Below are 23,739 nucleotides of genomic sequence, written 5' to 3'. Positions count from 1 at the left end.
ATGCTTACAAGAGTGGATGGTTTGGAGAAGTTAGGAGAATGCTTGTATCTCAAGTGTACAGAACTACACTGCTATGTATACATGCTGCTACAATCCTTGTAACTTTATTTTAATTCTCTTTTGTTTAAACTTGCATTAAAGTAAGTAATATAGATAATTTAGAAAATACAAAATCGTAAGGAAAATCATAAGGAGGTAAAAAGAGGTATGTTGAAGATAAAAAAGGTTACCAATAAAAATAAAATAAAAGAATAAAATTCACTACTAAAAATTATCACAAATCTCTCTCTTTGACATCCCTACTCTTTGAAAACTGATGAAGGTAAAATTTTAGTAAGACAGTTTCCCTAGTTTTAGGTAATGAATACACATATTTTCAAATGAAACATCAATTTCCTGCAGACTTACATTTGCAGAATGCAGCCACATGCCATATCTAATCTAATCAAATTGCAGCCTGCTGCTGAAACTACTCCATCTACTTGCTGCTTGTTGCACCTCCTTGACATCTGATTTTTTATGAAGCCACTGGTGATCCAATAGAAAGCTAATTTTATTTCATTGAACATGATTTTTGTCTCATTCAACAATCACGTGACTATAGAGGGATCAGCTCGTCCAGCAAAGAGAGGCAGCAGAGGCATATAGGGGTAGCTGACGAGTGGTCAGAATAGGTAAGGTGCAACCTGAATCCGTGTGCTCAGCCTTGGATTTACTTCACAAAAAGTACTTGTTGTGAACCAAACAGCTTAAGCAGGCTATACTTCCCTCCAAAATCTTAAGTAATGTCAGCTTTGTTCCAGCCTGCCAAATATATACCTCTTTGCTGCTCTGATGCTTTTGAATGCTTACAGTTTTATTCTCCCTGATACGTGTGGTCAAGATAGTTTCACAAAACTGAACAGAAAAGTTTACTTTGAGTTCTCACCAATAATATTGCTAACACTGTAAGAAAGCAAGGTCCTATCTTGTCTTCACCTTGAAATGCCAGTACCCTCAGATCACGCACCTTTCTTTACCTCCTATGTAATCAGATATATACATTGTATTCCATCAGCAGATTCAGCAACACTGGCAGCACTGCTAGTTATAGTATGTTTGCAAGACGGTATGATCCCACTATACAGTGCTAGTTGTACTTCTGCTAGGACTATTGATATAGCACACGGAATTCATGATAATCACAATATTTCTCAGTCTTCAAAATTCATCAAGTCTACATCTGCACTGTATTCTTCCAAGTTCAACACATTACCATGTCTCAGAAAGAAGATATCCAAGAGACCTTGAAGCATCTTGGAACACCTATACCATTACCTTCAAAAGACCAAATATTCTGTAAATAGAAACCAGCTCATCCAATGCTCTGTACACTTGCAAAAACAATAGCTCAGGTTTTAAATGCCTGGCCATAAACAGTTGCAGAAAACAGCACTCAGCTAGTTGGGAAGCACCTAACACTCAAATAACCAAATCTTGTTTCCTCCAAGGAAAAAAAAATACGGGTTGGGTGGAAGTATCCTGCAGGTTACACTCAGCTCATAGTCCGATAGCTGAACCATACTTCCATAAACAAATAGGAAAACTGCTAACTACAGTATCAAAAAACCTCTTAGCTGCTTTAGTACAGGAAGAAACGTGATCAAAAAGGTCCTTTGCCAAGTCTTTTTCATTTTTAATAGAGAATAAATGGAATCTATAGTAATAGCAACACTCAAGATTTAAAACAGAGGAAGCTGACCTCTTCTAAACAAGCTTCCTGCTTTCTCTAGAAAGTCAATCTGTCTGTTCCACAGATACCTTGCCGAGATAAAGAAAGAAATCAGCACAACATGCGGAAAGTCTCCAGGGATTAGAAGCACTGTCACAGGGAAAAAGAAAGTACTGCCTGATCTGCAAAGTAGCATCTGGACAGAGGTCAAAATTGAAGGAGAACTCTTCCCAGTAAGTTGCACTGAAGGAGAAATACAAAATCTTTAGATCTTACTCTTTTGGTCAGTTGTCTACAGATTAAACACGCTTACACAGAGAACACTTGTACTTCAGTTATTTTAAAAGCCTGTACATGCAAAAGAACTCCAGAAAGACCATCACTTGTGAAGTCCCTAAGACACCACATAACACATCAAACAAGATGGATGACACCTGAAAGGTCACAACCATTATAAAGAAGTAAACTATCACAGAAAGCATCAAACTGTTTTCAAAACTGAAATCAAACACCAAGAGAACATAAGCTTGTTTATGAAAACAAGAACAAGTGAAATCAGGGAGAGGGAGGGAACTAGGATGAAATACACCGCTACTTTATGATATTGAAATTACTGCATTTGCTGAAAACAAAAGCAACTCTTCAGTAATAAACCCTTCATATGGAATTGTTAAATCCCTCCTGCACACCGCACAAATTAATATACAAAACCAGCATGCCAAATCCACACCACCAAAGTATGTGCCAGCCTTTCTTAAACATAGTGATAGAACTCTTACCTACAAACTTGACTTTGAAATGGAATAGGAGGGGATGCAAAAAAAATACTCAACACTGAAGTGAACTACAGCCTTGCTAAAAAAGTAGTGCTCCCCACATAGCAAGTTACATTTTTGGCATCCTCACCTAAGGTGAGAGAATTGTATTCTCAGACTTCCAACATGTGGCATGCTAGTCACAGAACTACACAGGATGCAGACTGATTATGTGAAATACATGATTCTTAGTATTTTTTTTCCCTTCAGAATAGTTTTGCTGTTCCTACAAACGTTAAACACTCATCCTTGTTAAAGATTAGAAAATAGTAAATTTAAATTAAAAATGCTTTCGATGGTTGGATAACAGAGGAGTAATAATTTCCTACAGACTGAAACCTTTTTTAATGTTATGACACCCAGTATTACTAAAAATTCTGTTTGCAACCTATTCACAACACAAAGAATATTATCAGTTATTCAAATTGCTTTAAGTGATTTTGACAACTTGATGAATTTGAACTGTACTTTAAATTTCTATAGACTATAGCAAATTGATGCACAAAACCATCTGATTAAGCAAAATCAGCAATATTTAAGACAAAATGTACTTGCTTTTCTCTGTTCATCATCTTTGCAGTTCTGGAGTTTTTCATCAAAGAGCTAAAAGAAAGAGATACTTGTAAAAATACTGAAAGTGTTATTTTTTTATATAATATCAGCCAGAAACACTGAAATTTCAAAACCAAAAGCATTTAATAAGTACTTAAGTTATACAATCTTAGTATTATGACCCAAAGCAGTTTTTGCCTAACATTTCTTTACAGCATTTGTAATTTTAAAAATTTGTAACTAATTTCTCACATTACCCCATCCTGCAAGAGATCAAATCTCAGATCCCAGCTAGTTCCACAGCTCAGTCTGGCATGGTTCTACCATGGTTTTAACAAAAAGGTGAGGTTAAGTGACAAGTGACACTCATCAGAACAACTCAAACTGCCTTTCTTTTATTTCAGCGAAGAGCTTTGGGGCATACAGAGTGCTTACCAAAACAGCCTCAATCCTTACCAACCCCTCCAGGTACCTTGTTATTCAGGTACATGATTCAAATCATCTAAGATTTGTAAGCACTTCTTTTGCAACGATATGTAGTGATTTCCCAGCATTAACTTCTATTTATTTTCTTAAAAGTGGACTATTAGATGCAGCTAAGCAAAGTGAAACAAATTCTTACTGAAAAGCTTGTATGCATATTTAACACAAGCTGAGCTGAAACAGTTAAAAGTTGCCTCCAAGAGCACTCCAAGGTGCACATACAAATAACCATTAAGTACAAGTTGTCCAAGGAAGAAAAAAGATTAAGGGTAATGCTCAAAAGTTCATCACATCCACCCTTGCTCAGACAAGAGACTGTAATTTTTAGTAGGTGAGCTACAGTTCTTCGCTCATCTGCCTGCCTAAAACCTACTCATGTGCTCCCTTTCCCTTGAGGGCTGATTTCTGGTTCTTCAAAAAAAGACTGTAGTCTTGGTCTCTGTCCATCCTCAAATTCACTCTTCTTTCATTATTAACTAATTCCTATCCCCACCCCCCACCCCACAGGTGGCCTGAAATAACAATTAGAAGGTGTAAAGATTTAAATACCTTCCTTCAGTGAAGCGCTAGACAGCTCCAGAGTGGGAGACAAAGCTAATTCCTGATCAAGTCTTTGCAGTTTAGCTTTGAATTTTGTTTGCATCTCTTTTGCCTACCTCCATTTTTGTTGGTATGCTCCTCCCCCTCTCCACCCTCCCCTGCAACTGAATTTTTGCTGAATATCCCACATGCAATAGTTGCCCATTGTATCAGGAAAAAAAAAATCCGAACCAGCAGAACAGAAGCAATCTTAACAGCAATTTCAACCTGCTGAGTCACGGGAAAAAGTGTCCTAACCAGCAGCAAAAACTGTTTTTCTCAATAAGGTGAGTATTGAGAGATATGACCTCATCATTCCTCACCTTCCCACCTACTCTTAAAATATATGTACAAAGTGTAAAAGAACTGTATTTGTACAAAATTTCTAGAGAATGTTTTCACTCAAGGACAAAGAACAGATTATCTATCCCTACTGCAACAGTCTGAAACTATCTACAACTGTAGTTACATATTACTTGATAAAATTCTCTCAAGATAAATTCTAAAATGCTATGAACAATACAATGATTTACTTGTGTTTTAAAATTAAACTTAAGTAATCTCTGCCATTTCCATGAAGCTATATATACAAAAGAATGTTTCAGCCATTGTAATCCATTCTATCAAATCTGTTTGAGTTATTCTAACTTTCTAACTCTATTTTAACAATCCCAAGATCCATTCTAAGAGAAAGCCATTTTCAGCTTATTTCAGCCCTTAGCTTATAACTTTTAATTTTTATATTTCTAGTAAAAATCTCTTTATTTCAGAAGTAGTTAGAACTTATGTAACATCCTAAGCTAGGGGGAAAGAGAAAATAAAATTCTATCATCAGCATACTTCATATATAAAAAAAGGTATGTTTTCTCCAGTTCATGGTTAACTCAGCCAGATGAGCTCGCTCTGCCTCCACACTGACCAGAACATGGGCCAAGCATAAGACATGACTTTCTCCCTCTGTTGAGCTTCCTTTCAACCAGACCTTGAAAACCATACTGACAAGCAGACTTTCAATACAGTAAATACACCAGTTAATTACCATACCTTCAATTGGTCTATCAAGATCTGTAAGTAAGCGTCAGCCTCGGTAAGTTTCTTGTCAAAATCATGAACACTGGGAACAAATCCTGAATCCACACCCTAGATATAAATAAATAAATAAATAAATAATCAAATATAATTAGAGTATCAGAGGAGGAAAAAAGATAACAAAAATATGGTTTTGCCTGCCAACTGACTGATAAATGTTGCCTTGCCTCTCATCCTGCCATGTGCAAACACAGGCACACAGCTGAACACATTTGTCTTCTATTTGCAGCTAAATCAGTAACAGTAAATTGCTACACATTTTCAGTGGGGGTATAATCATCACACACCAGAGTATTTCATTACTTATGATTGAACAAATCCCCTTACATTACAGTAATTAACTTTTCTTTGAAAATATAATAGAGAACTCAAGTTTTTCTGAAGACTGTCTTGTGATTCCATATTCTTACATCTCAGTTAAGGAAGACAAAACCATACCAAATTGGATGACTTGCACTTTTCACACTTCAGACAATATTGCTCAACTCACAGCTTCGTAGGCAAGAACTGAACTAATGAGTGCTAAATCTCTTCTTAAATATGGACCCACCTTTGAGCTGAAAAATTCAAAATTATTATTCTGGTTGCCCTAGTTCCTTTACAGCTATAGTAATTTGCATCCCTGTCACTATATCTGATTTCTTACATTTTGTTACACATATGCCAACAAGGATGAAGTATTAGTGCCAGGAGAATGATTACTTTTATATTTTCTTGCCTGCAAATTTGTTTCCTTTAATAACATAAGATTCAAAGCACACTTCTGCATGTAACATAATCCCGACCTTTAAACTGATAAACCATGTATTTAAAGACCTGAACAAACTCCCACTGGGTTACCACATCTTTAATTACAGGAAAGAAAAGAGAGGATTCTTGAGATTGATTACTTCTGACTTCATGCGCATACACTATGTAAACATATTTAAGGTTTATTTATATAATACCTTTAATGCAAATGGAACTGCAAAACAAATATTAAAGCACTCCCAGCTTAGAAAAATTGTACAATGCAAGTTAAATATATGAGGAAAAAACCATGACCGATACAGAACCAAACATCAGTTCTAACAGAAACATAATCCTGAGAACACTGCAGCAGTCACAAGACTTTCCTACTAGCCTAAATACTTTCACCTGTATTCACGTTGATCTAAAATATGACATCTTCACTTCAAACTCTTACAAAACTATCAACTGTGTTGTTTTGACTGCTGAGAATCTCAAGAGTCTGAATATGTAAAGATCAGCCAGTGGGGAAAAAACATTTTGTATGGGGGAAGATGGGCAATCCATATTTGTAAAATTCCATAACATTTTCTTTGACATTGTTTGTTCTGTCCATATAGATAGTTTATTTTTGATGGTGATGGGCCATCATATTAAGAGCTTTATTGATGGCTCTTTAGAGACATGAACACTTGCGTGCAATAGAGGAATGACTTGCTCTTATACCTGTCAAGCTGTGTGCACAGTATCATGCACACCCTAAAACATAAAGCCATCTACTGACTGTAGAAGATATTATTCTTTATTCATTTGCCAAATCTTAAACCGTGCTACAGACCAACACCCACTGACAACAGTTCTACGTCAATCTATCCATACAGATTAGTTTGTAAACCAGCATAAAAAAAAAAAGATACTTCACCCTGTATTAGACAGTCCACACCAGACAAATTTAGAAATAGTGTTTTGAAACAAGGAGGAGGGAGGAGAAGAGAAGAAAGCAACTATTTTGACTATGCCAAGAAATTAAGAAGAGACAAAAAACACCCAGTGTAACAAGTTATCAAAAAGAAACTAATAGGCAGAAGGGAGAGCCCTCTCAATCAAGAAACTTTTGACACTCCCTCAAACTAGTCAAGTTTAAATTACACTGAAAGTAGATCTGTAACTATATGAAATTAGTATTCTGTTTCCTTGTTGAATACAGAATTGTCTGTACAGCTAGCAACCAATACCATCATTTCAGCAAATGGTCTAGCATGCTCAGTTAAAAAAATTCTGGAGGTCTGGTTTCATATACCAAAACTGCATGAACTACACAGAAAATTTCTGCTATAGATACTATACACACAAATATAGTTTATGGTGCAAGCTATCTGTATGCTGCATCAAAATGCTGATTTTTATTTCCGTCATCAGTCTATGACTACTAATATGTAACAATCTGGTATTTTTAGTGGTGGCTTAAAGATAAAATGCCATTCTTAAATTTCAGCCTCTTAGCACTAAGGGAAAAGCTGATTAAAACATTTAGTGTTACAACTGAGCAGACATCCACATCAAACACAGAGTGAAAATTGTGACCTAAAAAGATCTACTAGAAAGTTAAAATTTCAATCAATGTAAAGAGAAAGCCATAAAACCAAGTATAGTGTCAAGCTGACATAGCACAGAGATGAAACATGAAAATAATTTTGAAAAGAAGCACAGGTAGTTAAAGCTCTAGCACTTTACTAGTTTGCTCTTGGTTTGTACAAAGACAGTTAAGATGAAATTTGGTAACCTACTGAGCAAATTTACTAGTCCGTGTTATATGAGATTAGGTTCATAATTGTAAGTTCTCACATAGTTTGAAAATTGAAAAACAAAAGATAATTGGAAAGTTAAAAATATCAAGATTAGCAATAGCACAGAAAAAACCAGTGTATAAATAGCAAACAAAATCAATCAGTATTTCAAACCCAGCAGTAATTTAGAACAACCAGATATGCAAAGTGCAGATTTGCATAACAAATCCTTACTTCTTCATTATCTGGTCACCCAAAGACACAGTAGAGGAGAAAAGGGGACCCTTTCTCATTCTTCTCTCCCCTGCCACATAGGAAATGAGGCTTCAAAAGAAACAGGTGAGCAGAGTCAACAGAATGGCATTTAATAGCTTGTTGAACATGTAAATTAGGAAACTACACATCTGAACTAGTAATCAAATTTTTATGAAAAACTTGTATTATATGCTGCTCACCTATTCATAAACTGACAAAAGAGGTTGCCTGCAGATATTGTTGAACTGCCAACCCTTGGAGGACAGAGTTCAAAACTCAACTGGCTTTGACCCTAGACAACCTGATCTAACGTAGAAGTTGGTCTCACAATGAGAAGGGGCTCAGATCAGGTAACTTCCAGAGGTCTTCTCCAGCTGAAGTTATGCTGTGATTCTAAAATAAGTATCTTCAAATTACGAAAAAGAATAGGAACCCAGACTATTTTAGATCTTCAGAAATACACTGATTCTTTCTTGCTGTCTGTACCAATCCAAAGTAATATAACCTGTTTTGCCATCGAATAACTAGATCTATCTGTAAGTGCATTTTATTCCCCTCACATAATGACTACTCTGCGTTCATGTAGGTTTTAAGGAATTAACAGCTATATTACCAGATGAATAGCTGCAAAAGCAAGTAATTTATATAACTTCTAGTCTGCCCACCACCTCCCAAAACAATACATTTGGTATCTGACTCCTCTCCACAAAGAAACCTGTATTGATAAGAACTCTAGAGAAAAGAGAAAAAGGTAACATAGCATTCTTTCCCTCATCCCTCCCTCCCTCCTACAACTCCTGGGATGCCCCCTTCAGGACGTATCAAAAGCTTAAAGACTAGACTCTATAGGGCACATGCCAATCCTAATGTTTGTAGGTAGAAAGGAGAAAGCGGGGCCCGGCAGCACACTGACCTACCCAGTCAGTGGTCTCCCAGTGTGATCTGCATGATGCCCAGTAACCTGGAGTGAGCAGACAGGATGGTAATCCTAGGAAAGGGTTTACATGTTGGTCTGGGGTTGAGTAAAGAACTCTTATGCTAGGAGTCCTGCAAAATTATTCTCTTCATACACGACCCTTTTTTTGGAGGCAGTAAACAGGAAGGCAACAACAAAATATAACCCAATTAAAAATACATATTACGAGCCTTATTTCCATTACAGAACTGCTAGCACTAAGGGAGTTTATATATTGTTTCCTTGTCCTCCAAATTAGAAGTCATGCATATCACTAATGCATTTGTATTCAAAACTTGTCCATGCTGAGAAGTAATTCCAGCCTAATTTAAACTAGTTCTTTCAAAGTAGGATGGGATGAAAAGATTGCATCATCTTTAGAAGAAGCATACCAGAAAAATTCAAACATATTTCTCAAATAAAAGCATTACAGTAACAACCTCTGTGGAAAATGAACAGTAATGAAGGCAGGAAAACAAAGAAAAAGATAGAGGCAACAGCAAAGACTTGACAAGAGCTGTCCTTGTAGAATAGCTTTACTGGGGGAGGAAAAGAGAAAGCTGTACAGAGCGGACTTTCTTATCTTTTTGAAGATACTTATGCTATATTCTTCATCTAATTAGGATTCCAAGTCCAACAAAAAAATCTTGTGGAAGTTAGTTTAAAGAAGCGAGTAAGAGTGTTTCCCCTCCATCCACAATACCTCATCAGAAACATATCCCCTGCTACAGCACATCTGATTTTGTCAAGTAGGACATTACCTATAAGAATCACTGACAGAAAACTGAAGAAAAGCAACAAATTGACTAGTAAGCCACTAAACAATGGCACCTTCTTGTCTTTTTATTTGTGGCAAAGACAACCATATTTTTTTCCTCTGGTAGATTTTTAAGCAATATTTAAAGCTCAGAATGTAAATGTCTCAAAATAAATTTAAAAACAAATGTGTGAGTTCTGGAAGGCATATGAAGTCTTCCAAACAGTCAGAGTATTGCACTTCTAAAAAAAAAAAAAATAAAAAGTATTTCTGCTTTGCAAAACACCAAATGTTTAGCAAAGACTGTGTAGCTATAGATATTATCAGGTCTTCTAGGAAAATAGAGTTCAAAAAACAGAAGTATTTACATACTGATGTAAAAATCTGTCTCTAAAGCATAGGTTACAATTCTGAAACCTCACAAATACTAAGTATATCCTAGAGTCCCATTCATTTACCTACATAATTTATGATGAATGTAGATAATGCACACATGCTAACATGCTTATTCACTATCATAGTTACTTTGTTAGCAAAATTTGAAAAAGGGCAGCATGCCTGTTAACTCTATGACCTTCCACCAGCACTTGAAACACATCTATATTGAATATATTGTTAACCTAAAAGAAGCTGTTCTTAGTTTTATGCAAGCATTCTTGACTCACACTAGAAGCAGCGTTGGAAAGCCAGTGAGTAACAATATAATATACTTAAAAGAAACATACAAGAAAGTTTTACTCTATCTTTTATTCTTGTTTGCAGCTTTAGAAAGGTCATCAAAAATCCTGGTTAATGTGACACTAAGTGAACCGCTACTAGCAACACAGTTTCACAAACACTTTACACCAGCATAAGTAAAGAGAAACTAATCAGTTCCCCTGTTGTTTGTTCTCACTCTAACTCTGCTCTTTCTTTTAAGTCAGCATAAACATTTACCTTGCCACATAATCAACGCAATGTGGAAACTAATCCGGGTTAAAACTAAACTCGGAAAGGGAGGGCAGCAGGAAAAGTAGTTTTAATTTGGGCCAGTTCTGAATCCAGTTCCAAATTCAGCTATTCTTGCCGCACTGCCTCTTCCCTTTTGCTAGGAGAAGTGAGACAGGACTGCTTCCAGCAGCAGTTCCAACTCTTAAGTATTGGTGAAGCCATGATGTAACTCAATGTTTAAGCCATTGTATCACTCTTCACAGCAACCATCCCAGATTCACTTCTTAGAATATAGTCTTCTTACCTTACTATTTGCTATTTATGAAGTAAACATCTTGTTTAAATTACAGAGGTATCAAGCTACAGAGCAATTTATTTTTTTAATTCCTTTCACTTTTATGGTGGTAAGAAACAGCCCACCTTTGTACTGACAGTGATTTCAGTTCCTTGGTCTCTACAATGAGTCCACTTAGAGGCTGAAATAGTTTGGGGCATTACCTGAAGGGTTTTCATAAGTTTGGGTAGGAAATCCTTTGTAGCCTGCAAGTATTTAAAGACTCTCTAATGTGGATTATCACTGTCATATCTACTCAGAAAGCATGAAAGACTTCTTTGCTCTAACAGCACTAGAACAGCAGAGGGGAAAAGTACATTTCAAGACATGGGATTTAAGGCAAGAATGAGTGTGAAAGCTTCAACTAACAGGAGGAAGGAGGGGGGGAAAGAAAAGAAAAGAAAAAAAAAAAAAAAAAAAAAGGCAAAGCTCATCCCTCCAGCTCAGGGTGAGCATGACTCCTACAGATAGGATCCTAACACTACCAGAATACATGCATACATTCAGCCATTTAGAACTGTAAAGTTTATTCTGTTTTTTACTGAATTCCCTTAAGGCATGAGAAGATTATAGTTACTGGTGGTTTTTAGGTAGATTCATATTTTAACAGTGGTCCTACACTTTTCAGATCAAAGAAGAAAGTTACTGTGTTATTGGGGTCCTAAAAGACATGAGTTACCTTCGAGGCGTTTTCACATGGGAGAATTCCAGAGCCAAAAAGTACATACAGCACTAGGGTGCCCCTTGAACAACAAGAGGAGGAAAGCAGGGCATTTATGCTAAACAAGACGACTAGAAGCACTTCCTGTCTGAATGGGGTTGCTGGTTGACATAAGATGCCAGTGAGGAACAAAAGAAAATTTGAGATAACTTATCACCCTCCTACCTCTGCCCAGACAAATGAAAAACCCAAGCCACAATATCCCTTCGTGCCATGCACACCCTTCCACTTATCTCTTGTGAGTATGAAGCAACTGGTGTGCTGCCACTGCAAAGCCACTATCCTGGTAATGCCACAACAATAGTGTCTTGGGAGGGGTAAGGGGAAAAACACTGGTGGATTCAGAATGGTACTTCCAATATGATCGCACCATCTACTGTTCAAGGGCTTTTCAACAGACAAAGCTAATACTAGAAGAACTACGCGTATTTTTAGTAATGCCTTTAATATAAGAACATACAAAAACACAGGAATCAAAAGAACAGAGTTCAGTTTCAAAATTCAGATAAATTAGACTACAGGCATATCTGAAATGTTTCCACCCTATTCCTGTTTCATTTGAATACAACATTACTAATTGTCAGCCCTCTGGACAGCTAGGGGGTACAGCCCCTTTACTCACTCTATATATTTATGACTCAGTTCTTCCTCAGTTCCTTGACTGTAGCTCATTCTTGCAAGTTGGGGGGGGGGGGGGGGGGGGGGGGAAGGTGTGTTTAATTATTCTTAAGTGTTTCAAAAACACTTCCATTATAAAGACTGAAGGAGAACACAGTTGGACATTTAGGCAAAAATAAAATTGGCAAGACTAATCAGACTAGAGGACACCCAGACACCACTTCACCTCTCCACCTCGCATTGATTCCTTATCCTTTCTGATTTGGTTCACACAACACACGAACTACCTAGGTTTCAGTATACCTTCTCACATCTAACAGATGTGTGTTTGACACTATGAAGAAAACTTAACCAAAGTCTGATTTTCCAAACCTGAATGCTCCAGTAACAGAACAGGCAGACTGAAAGCAGTATGAAAATCTGAAAAAGAACTCAGAAAAGATGTATCATTTTGGACAAAAACAGATGCATAAAAAACAGATGCATAAAGGTTTTACATGACAGATAACCACGTTTCTGTTTGCAACAGAAACTAAGAACCTAAGAAAATACCCCTACAGAAAACAATCTCTACCACAGCACTCAAACCCCCATCTATACCCGCTGAGCCAATAATCCTCCCAAAGAACTCATTTGACTTTATTGTCCAGATAAAAAGGAGAGCAAAAGAACATCAAGTGCATGAAGTGGCGTTTTGTTTTAAATGTTAATTGAAGCCAAGGCGTGTTTGTATACAACGGGCTCTTGTAACCGGATGAAAGCATCCCTCTAAGCACGCAGGGCGCACGGAAACTCGGCAGCACTCCGGTAAGGAATCAAAGCCATTCCCGGAGACTCCGCGAGTCCCCCTGCGCAGGAAGCCCGTGACCGCCTTCCCTGCCGAGCCTCGCTCCCCGGGCGGCTGCCTAACGCCGATCTCTGCTGCCTCTTCCCCGGGGCTGCCCCGAGCGGCCTCCCGGGCGGGGCAGGGCAGCGGCCAGAGCCGCTCGGCCGCCGCGGGGAGGAGGCAGCGCTCGGTTTCCAGTCAGGGAGGCGCCGCGGGGCTGCGGCGGGTTGGGGACCTGCCCCGGAGGGGGCACCCGGCAGCCCTGACACCTGCCCCCGCCCCCCGTCCTTCCCTGCCCCGTACTCACGCCGGCCATTCCTCCGCGCGGAGCGGCGGGGCTGGCGGGCTGGCTGGCTGGCTGGCTGGCCGCCCGCCGGGGCCCGGCCGCGCCGCCTCCGGCGGGGGGAGCAACGGCAGCGGGGCGGGGAAGGGAAGGGCACCCCGCCGGCTGCGGCCACGGCCCCGCCGCTCGCATCACGAGTAAGGCGGCCCCCGATTGGCGGGCGGGCGGGGCGCGTCCCTCCCTCCGGAGAATGGCGGTCGCCGGGGGTGGGGGGGGAAAGCCCAGGAGCGGCGGCCCCGCCGTGAAGGCAGGCAGGCCGGCCAGGGCGAGGGCGGGCTCGGCGCCGCGCGTCCCATCACTGAACAAAAGCCGCTGTGGGGGGCGGGCGAGGCCCCTCGGCCAACTGGCGGGGCGGCGCTGCGCTCCGCGCCGGCCCGGGGTGCCCGGAAGGCGGCTTCGGGGTCATTCCGTCAAAGGCACCGCTGGCTTCAGCAGCGGCCGAGTCGAGAGCACGCTCATAAGGCCCAACAGGACCCAGCCGGGTCTGAGGGGTTTCTGTTTGGAGAGAGAGCCGGTGCTCGGCCCTGCGGACAGCCTCCGTAACTTCTGCCCAGGCTCAACAGAGGTGCTTCGTTCCGCCTGCACATTCCACGAGTGAGGCACGAGTGCCAGGCAGGTGAACAGTTATCAAGACGGCTCTTCCTAACTCATGAAAGAAACATATTTTGCAAGGAGGATATTTTGCATAGTCTTGTTCCATTGTTAAATCAGTCTCTGCTCAGCAGCTCATGTCAATGAAGATGGCGAGCCTTGCCAGTTCCTGAATTGGGGTGTAAGTGAACAGTATTCCAGCTAGTCTAAAAATAAGGGCCTCAGAAACAAAAATCTTGTATGACCAGCACATTGAAGGCAGTTCTTGAAAATGAATGGTGAGCACGCACCAGTGGCCCACAAGGTCTTACGCTCCATGCTGAACATATTTATGAGGGATGAGGATATGTTTCTTAGTAATCAGTTCTAGATTTTTAATTATTCCCTCAAACATTACTAGGTAAACCTAAGTTAGTAATTTTTTTGCCTAAATATGCCTTACTTACTTGAAAAACTCCTGGAACATGAACAGGTTATGTAACAGGAAACAGCTGAATTATTAGCTGCAATCATGAAATCTATGTCTGCCAATAAAACTACGATCACAATTTCTAGAGAGCATGGAAGCGTACATTTTGATAAAACCGCAGTATATTCTGGTGTTTCATTTCTGTACTCTCTATCTCCAATCCATAAAAAGTCTTCCAGGTGGAGAAAACAGCACAGATTACTTTTACTTCATTTCATACCCTAAATAGGACTGCTTACATTAACCTATTCACTTTCTGCCTCCAAGGAGAGGATGGGGAAAGAGGCATCCCTTGGGAGGCAGCTCAGCCCTTCTAAATCCATATGTTGTCCTCGAGATAAGCTCTGTCTCCTCACACTCATTGCAGAGCAGAGTTTTTCAGTCTGCAGTCAGCTACCATGTCCAGATGGAGAGATTACTTCTAAAATATCCATGACGTGTTACTAGGGATACAAAGCTGATTGTCAAACTTGAATTTTTATCCAGGGATCTGCTGTCCACTAGAAAATTTGCAGTGGTCTTTAATAAGTCAAAAAAGGTTGAAAACCACTGTTTAGCAGGAAATTAAAGTAAATTGACCGAGAGAGCACAAGTGCCTAAAGTTGGATGGGATAAATTCAGGCTTGTTCTAACTCTTTAGATGGGGCAAATGTCATCTAAATCAGTCTTTATAAGCTTCTTCTCTTTCTGTGATATTAGGCATTTTAATGTATCTTTTTTTACACAGTGTCAATCATTAAGAGACCTAATTCTCTTGCCATACTCCAAAAGCATACAAAACCTTTACTCAACACAAATAATGAACACCTGGTTTTAAGATTTCTACACTGTCATCAGATGCCTTTGTGGTACAAATCAAGTATGAGAAAATCCCTTTCAGGAAGAATTTGGGTTTCTCTCCAAAGCAAAAATAAAGGATTAGCAAGCCTTATAGTAATGTCCAAGTCTAGAACATTGCCAGAAACTGATCTTAGATAACTAGTGCTGAGAACCATCCTCAGTCCAACCATCTGTTTTCAGAACCAGGAAACTGCCAATATCCAGCTTACACAGTGGATTCAAACATAAGCTATTTACCATTTTTGTCATCCAGAAAGACGTTCCATGCTGCCATCTCATTTTAATTTCAAAAGTAGGTGGTATACAAGCACGCAACGGGCTTCCAGATGTCTCATTCTGCTTGACCCAAAAAGGACTAACTCCCAGTTTAACACACACACACACACACCACCAGCACCACCAACCCCCCACCCCCAAAAAAAACCAACCACCACAAAACCCCACAAAAACCTAAACGTGCAATGATCAGTCTGGAATCACCAATTAAAAATATGAGTTAATGAGAAGAAGTCATATTCTGACTTTTCATGATGGTAAGACAAAAAAATAGTAACAGCAAGACTCAAACCTAATCTCCGGTACCTATACTGTGTCATACTGTATCTGACTGTATAGGCCATAGAACAGCCAGATGTTGTATATACAAGGTATGTTTGATATTAGCAGTCATGCCATTGATTTCATTGCTTTGAATAAAAGACAGTAAAACAAGTTAAAAGTGAAACTTGCCTGAAGCTGGAGGGTATGGCGGAGAATGGTGTCCTCTAAAGCATGAATCCACTTCTCTCTCTCATCAGCATCTCGAGCTGAAAAAGTATTCAAAAGATATTGTTAAATTATATGCAGCCATAAGCAAACAAATCTGATGTCCTCACTAAATATGGAAATTAAACCATACTATCTTTGTTAAGTCACCAAGGACATAATTCCACAGTTGTCTTAATATCCTGTTTATTTTTCTGTAGTTACAGCTCTGTAACAGTATTGTGTTAACCTACTCTATGGTACTGGAGAGATGTTTTAAATAAACATGCATGCAAAAAGCTTTTATGCTTTGATAGAAATTTTATTCTACTAATGACTCTGTACCATATATGTCAAATTAAAAAAAATAAATATAAATATAAGAATATGATAAATATAAGAAGAGTTCTGCATTATTGCTATTTGTGATTATTTGTCCCTTGTCTGTCTTTAGGGGAATACATGAGAAGAGTGTTTGCACAGACATTCCTCACTTAATTCATTAAGTCATTTTAAAATTTTCTTAGTTATGAGAAGCTGTTCAACATGTAACAAATTATCCAGTAATTCTACTTCAGTGTGGACATAGTAACATTGAATAAGTTAGCCTTTCAGGTATGGATTCATAAGACAGGACAAACACCAACTCTAACAGGTCACCAGTGTAAATAATGAAGCACAGAGAATAATCTGAAATATATAATAAACATTTTTTAAACTCAAGACAATCCTACTCTAAAACTAAATAGAACTTGAATCCTATGTTAACAACAACACACACAATAATATTTTCATACTTCTGCAACAGACCACCATACAGTTTTAAATAAGAATCCAAGTCAGGAAGCAATGACAAGAGAAAATGATTATGTCTCTCAGTTGCAGATGGTGATAGTTAAGAAAGCAATATATTAAGTGATGATTAAAGGAGGCAGTGGATGGCTTTCAAGACTGGGGGGACAAGGAAGAGAAGAGGAGCTGGAGAAGGAGGATGAAGAACAGATCAAAATAGACTATCATCACTTTTCTTTGTTTTTTCTTTTTTCCCCCAATACTGCTTTTCTTCCCCCGCTACCCCAGTACAGACACACCACCTTTACTTCGCTAGTTTGAAAGAGTTCCTTGCTGTGCTCTAAGAGTGTTTAAAACCCACAGGAGCAGAGTCAGTGGACTCCAGGTGAAGAAAGAAGAGAAAAATCCACAGTCATTAAATAGACTGTAAACAAACTGGGCCATATACAGATTTAGAATAGTTATTGACAATTGTTTCTAGTTCCTCATTCAAGTGGAAGGTATTTAAAAGAAACAGGAAGCCTGCTAAAAGCAAGGAAAGCTTAAGTGAGCTAGCACCTATTATGAATCAGAGAACTAAGATTCCTATCTGACTTATTTGTTACGGAGTTCAGAGGAAATATCTGTAAGTTATTATACTGAAATGTACAGCCTCAAAATGCTTTGTTTTCAATGTTCCCTTTCTCACCCTGATGTTTCCATTGCTTTTATTCTTTGGAATTCTGCAGCCCAAACCCATCTGTACTCAAAACCACCACAGGTCTTCCAAATATGTTAAATAAACCCTCCTTTAGGAAATTATTTATTACTTTTTCATATATCCATTCCTATAAAGGGTATTTCATTGGCCAGAGGAAGGGATGAAGGAAGGAGAATCAGAAATCCACAGAAGAATCTCTCTCTTATGGCCACCTGCCTTTAGGAGGAGGAAGCTGTAGATTTTTCTAGATTCCCCAAAGAAAACCCTATCAATATCAAGATAAACATACTGCATTGTTTACTTCAGTATATATACACTAATTATGTCAAATTAACAAAACCATCAGGAAAGGATTGACAATTTATGTGTTTGTGAGAAATACGTAAAAATGTCTTTTTAACATAGAAACTTGCTCCGAGTCTAACTGATGAGGTGGCCTCACAAAGTAGCAGGGCAAAACTTCCACTACACGCAAGGTAAAAGTAAAATCCTAGTTTGAAATCTAGCTAGTTTTTTAAAAAATACATATTTTCCCAGTTACTACAAGTCAATCCCTATTCATTGTTCTTTTAAAATAGTAAAGCGTAATCAATTGCCACAGGTATTCTGGTAATGATACCATTAACCTGCACAAATAAAAACTACACATAAGGGAAAGTAACTACCCAAAGTGCTCTCATATGCACAAAGGAAGCCTGTAGGAAGAAGTTAAAGTAATTAAATGTGACTTGGAACAGCAGGTAAATAACTTTCCTGCAGGAACTGCAGCAACTATTAAAAAGCTGGATTTTGCCATCTGTAATACTCTCAAAAACTCATTAGAAAGAACTTCTAACATACAGGGGTTCCTCCTACTAGTTCTCTGTATTTTAATTGAAAAGCTGAAGGACAAGTTTATAATGCAGTGAAACTAGACCAGATGAAGGGACAGAAACCTTACAAACTCTGCTCAGATGACTGCATTAAGCCAAATATATTCTGCAATGTGCAAATTATAATTTTTCTTTTCACATTATGTACACACATGCACATACAAAAACACCCTGTTCTTTTTCACAGCATAGCTTACACTATAACAGTAATTTCAATTACTTAATTAGTCAATTAGAATCAGGTATATTTTCCTCTGACAGTAATTTTAATGCTTATTAGCTTCTTTGGCTCTGCTTATCAAGAACAGGCCCCTTTGCCCAGTCCTGACAGACATATTAATCAAGCTTATGCTTCTTAGACCACTGAACAGTAAACATATAAAGTTACTTGTGTCATTAATCTATCAGTACTTCAAATGTATCAATACTTCAACTTTTCAAGTGTGTGTTCAAAGTGGTGGTGGTTAACATATTTCAATGTGTGTGAGGCTTCTCGGGTTTGTTTTCTGTTTTTCTGTGGTATTTTAATCAACCATCTCCCAGTCCCAGAGAATATCTTACTGAGGAACTGGGGTACAAGTCACTGAGGAGCTAGTAAGTAATTCACAGGATACAAAATCCTGTGTTCAAGTTTTTTGCCTACGATTATTTAAACTAAAAAAGGAACAATCAAGCTGCAGACCAGTGAATTAATCCTTGTATTGCAACAGACTTCCTATGACCTTCCATACTGCCACCAAAAAGAGGTCACTGTATTAGTTAAATACTAATCTCAATATACAGTAGCCCATTAATAAAGGTTATCACATTAAGACTTGTATATGAAGCACAAACAGAACAGAGAAGGCTTACAGCAACAGGGAAGACCTAGAAACCAACCAATCAGTACAGTTCAAAAGCCGAACTGGCTTTCCCATGCTCATAAGTAAACTAAACTTTCAAAGCTTCTATTCCTCCAATAGCCCTTTTTATAGCTCTTTCTACCAGGGTTCAGCAGAAGGAAAAAAGCTGTATTTTTTCCTCATATACTAGACATTGCAAACTTCTGGCACAGCATGATCAATCCTTAGGTAGAACACATGAATCTCATCAACTCTGCTACTCAGACAAAGTCTCGGCCATGATAAACCCAGGAACACTGCCATGAGAAGACTCCTTACTGCATGGAAACACACAGAATTGTAACCTTTTAAGCACTCTATCTTCAGGACACTGGTTTAACTTTCAGACCATCTATCATCAACAGCAGATCCTCCTGGCTCTCCTCCATACACTCTTTTAAGAAAACCATGGAGAAAACAGTAGGATGAAGTTTTTAGTAAAGCAAGCAGTGAGAAAAGTTATATTAAATCTAATCAAAATGGCTGCTGTGAGATTAGGTGCAACTAAAAGCTCTCTAATGGTAAAAGCAATTTAGAACTGAACAGCTGCCAAAAGATCACTGATGAAAAAAAATCAATGGGAACATTCAAAAAAGAGATTAGCCAACACACTCAGAAACAATTTATGAGAAAAATCTACATACAATGGTCAGAGATCATTATCCACCCATCTGTAGGGAAAGCTAGATATCCAAGCCATTTTTCATTTAAAGAGGGCAACTTTGGCCAAAGAAAAAGCTCTAATATCTTTTCAGCTAAAAAGTTTGTGATGCATACTACATAATATCCACTCTGCATCAGCAAATGCTGGAGCCTTTCTTCAGCAGATAGGGGACAAGAATGCCTCGCTCATTAGTCCTGTGTTCCTGTCTCAAGTACCCTGAAATCACTCCAACCTTTTTCATGATTTGATCATGCTCCATTTTAAAATTCCACCCCTAATCCCTATGAGAAAGCTACTCCAGAATTTCTTTCTACCAACATATTTGGGATAAGGCAATTATTATCTATTCCAAGGAATTTCACTAGTATCTGTGCTTATATAAAAATGGAAGAATGGTATCTGGTCCCTCCTGACACAAAACTGCTAGAAAGAGAAGAAGGGTAGGGGGCAAGAGAGAGAGACAAGTTGCATTTTCCTAGGCTGACTCCAGAATAACAGTATTACGAAAGACAAATAAGAAACACTGAGACATCTACATGAGAAATACCTGGCATTTAAAAAACATAAAGGTGTTACTTCAGCTGTTTATACATGATTCAAATGTCTTTACACTAATTAGAAAAAGAAATTAAATAGAGGAGCCCACTACACTATATGAATATTCACTGTGGTTCTTAGTCTGATTAATGCTAATAGTCACCATGGGTTAATGTGATAGTCACCTTCTCAGCTGAAATTCAAATTGTACTAGGGCATCAGCTATCCACAAAAATATGAATACCGTCTGCATTTGAGAGAACAGTAACAGTCCCTGTGCTTTTCTCTATTTTAAGTGCCAGAATCATTAACTCAGTTTTTACTGCAATTTACCAGTGAACATTTACACATGGAACCAGCTAAATCCACACAGAGCTATATATTCACTGCTGTATGCAAGAGGTTGGAATCATCAAACGGTTGGACTAGATGATCCTAGAGGTCTTTTCCAGCCTTAATGATTCTATGATTCTATGATTAATGGCTGAAACATTGCAAATTTACCATGATTATGTCAGTTAAGCTACTGTTACATTTTTCTAGTAGAACTAGTATTTATGAGCTAGATTACAATTTGTTCTCCTATGCTTAACCTTTCACTCCTCTGTGTCTATAGCGCATCCTTCGAAAAGTACCTGTATAATTTATTGTGACATCCCAGGCATGTCTGAGATGATCACAGGGTACTTAACACAATCACAGTCCTATTTATGACTAGTTCAGAGAAGCACACTTGAAAAGTATGTAATTGTATTACAGTGAGATTTAATATGATGATAATATTTTTAAAGATGAGCAATTTTTGCAATCTGTCTGGTTGAGCTTATTCATAAGATATTTTAACATCCATTTTTTACTAAAAAAATTTCTGAACTCTTTCCTAGAGGAGGGACAAAGAAAGAAAAGCAATTATTTTACCAAGGAGAAAATTATAGAATGAAAAACGTACTAAAGACAAGAATCATTGCTTCTACTGAGTAATTTCTCTAATTCAGAAAAATGATGTTTTACAACTCCTAAAATAGTCCCTTAGCTCTGAATTTCCCAAACTGCCAAGTCAGGTATGGCAGGGATTTTTAAAAGTTCTATTCTATGAGGATAAGATGGCAAATGAAATGCAACTACATTAAATGTTCTCATCCTCTATTAATTTCCCAAACAGAGAATAAATTTTGTAATTTAGAGTTTCTATAATATTTACTTTGTTGTGAAGAGATTATACGTGTTTATATAATGTATACCAAATGTTAAAGTACAGCATAAAACAGATTACTTTTTCTAGCCTAAGCTTGATAGCATCTAAAGATTAGATATAAACAAGTTTAACAACTCTGCTCCACGATACAGCATTTACCACTAGCATTTCTAGGTCATGCACAGCAGTACTTGGAAGACAGAATATACAAAACATATCACTTCAGAATTAGAATACTGTTGCTTTTTTTTTTTCTGTGTGCATCTACATGGGCATCAGGATGAAAGAAAAACCTCAAGAATTAGTTAAAAAAAATTCACTAGATTACTTATAAATACACCATACTGTCACAAAGTGAAATGCATATTTTATTTTCATTCACTGTGACCTACTTACAGGCAGAACTCAGTAAAAAAAGTCTATTACACCCACAGAGTCAATAGAGTCAATTATGCAGCCTTCATTCTGACAAAACTTCCACTGATTTTTATGCAAAATTCCAGTATTTTCTCAGCCAAGTTCAGAACTAATGTAGTATCTTTACACACGAATAACCAGATGATAGAGGTGAAATTCTGACTATATTGAGATCGATAGGATTTTTGCCACTAATCTCAATGGAGAGAGATTTTATCAGTAGTGCCCAATAAAGTGGAAAATTCACACATCAATGGGCTGTTCCGTGGCTAAATAAATGTCTTTTTAAAGTCACTGAAAGCTTTTCAAACCATAGAAAAACATGCAAGATGAAGCATGGTTTCATACAAGCCTACCAAAATACTATAGTTTCATTGCTTACAAATACCCTTCTGCCACATTGCAGCTCCACATCTGTCAGTAGGTTGAACACAATTTCAGTACCTTATGTCCTCTCCACCCACACATATAAATCAACCCTCATTTTGTCCTGCAGGTGTTCGACCAGTCTGCTCTCCCTGTACCTACTGAAGACTCCAGTGCAGTCAGAAGAGAGAAAGAAGTGCAGTCAGAAGAGAGAAAGTCTAATCTTGTCCAAAGCAAAAGCATCAAATGGTCTCCTGTGTACAATGTATTAGTAAGATTAATCTGTGATCTTGAGAAACCAACTAAACTGCTGTTTCACTGTTACCTAAGCTCAAAAGCTTTTTTAGCAAGCTTTATAATCAGCCCATAAACATACCTTCAGGTGGAAACTTGTGTGACGAAGGAAATACACGAACCAGATGCTATTAGTTCTCTCTGGGAATTCATACACAATGTGTAATTCAGTAATTAAACATTTTTGAATGTGGGACAATCTGCAAGTATCCGGGGTTTCACTAGAAAATGTCAATATTTAAATATTAATAATTGTAGTAACACTAAATAATACTTTATATAGTATATTCTGTGGAAATGGCTTTCAAGGTATGTTTGCATCTAAAAGCCTTTGCAGATCACACTGAACTACCTCAGAAACTACTAGTTTAAGGTAGAAACCATATTTTGGCTTGAACTAAAAAAAAACAAAAAAACCCAGAAGAACAAAAATATAACCATTTTCCTTAGCCAATAATATAGTTCTCAGTTTAACAGGTCAAACTCAAGCTTATTGCTACTTGGAATTCCTTGTTAAAACAGAAGGAAAAGAGTGTTGAACTTCTCAGTATTCCTCCTCTCCTTATAGTGAGACCTTTTCTGACCATTTCTTCCCTCTCAGGATGCCTTTTTCTCACACTGAGAAAGGTCGTCTTTCCAAAATAGTTGCCAGGTATCATATATACAGTTGAGAGAATAGATTCATATTGATGCCAAAAGTAACAAGCAATAAATATGCTGTTTCTTCCAGAGGAAGGAAAAAAGAAAACAACTGGACACGACACAGATATCGTTTCAAGGTATTATTTTCTTTGCTAATCTCAAGTTTAACATACATTTTGAAATCTGCTACTTCAACCTCAAGAAAAGGAAAACCAAGAGGTGTTTATATATGACCACAAAAACTGAGTGCA

The 23,739-nt window shown here is 38.1% G+C and overlaps 1 protein-coding gene across 4 annotated transcripts in view; it reads right to left on the bottom strand.

Moving 5' to 3' along the window:
• The window catches only part of OSBPL9 (oxysterol binding protein like 9), a 65,695-nt gene that overhangs the window by 22,749 nt on the left and 19,207 nt on the right, over positions 1–23,739 (bottom strand). For 2 of the 4 annotated variants that reach the window (XM_075508745.1, XM_075508746.1), the window contains exons 4-6: positions 16,114–16,190; positions 5,185–5,280; positions 3,082–3,129 (exon numbers count right to left, since the gene is read on the bottom strand). In XM_075508745.1, the coding sequence (XP_075364860.1) occupies positions 3,082–3,129; positions 5,185–5,280; positions 16,114–16,190 (221 nt within the window). Of the gene's footprint in view, positions 1–3,081; positions 3,130–5,184; positions 5,281–8,200; positions 8,218–13,448; positions 13,627–16,113; positions 16,191–23,739 lie in introns of those variants that run through there. The other 2 variants (XM_075508747.1, XM_075508749.1) reach the window with 2 other exon arrangements.

The sequence above is a fragment of the Mycteria americana genome, chromosome 7, assembly GCF_035582795.1.
Source record: "Mycteria americana isolate JAX WOST 10 ecotype Jacksonville Zoo and Gardens chromosome 7, USCA_MyAme_1.0, whole genome shotgun sequence".
Lineage (NCBI taxonomy): Eukaryota > Metazoa > Chordata > Aves > Ciconiiformes > Ciconiidae > Mycteria > Mycteria americana.
The sequence above is the reverse complement of the archived record's forward strand: the minus strand, read 5'-3'. Positions and strand labels throughout refer to the sequence as shown.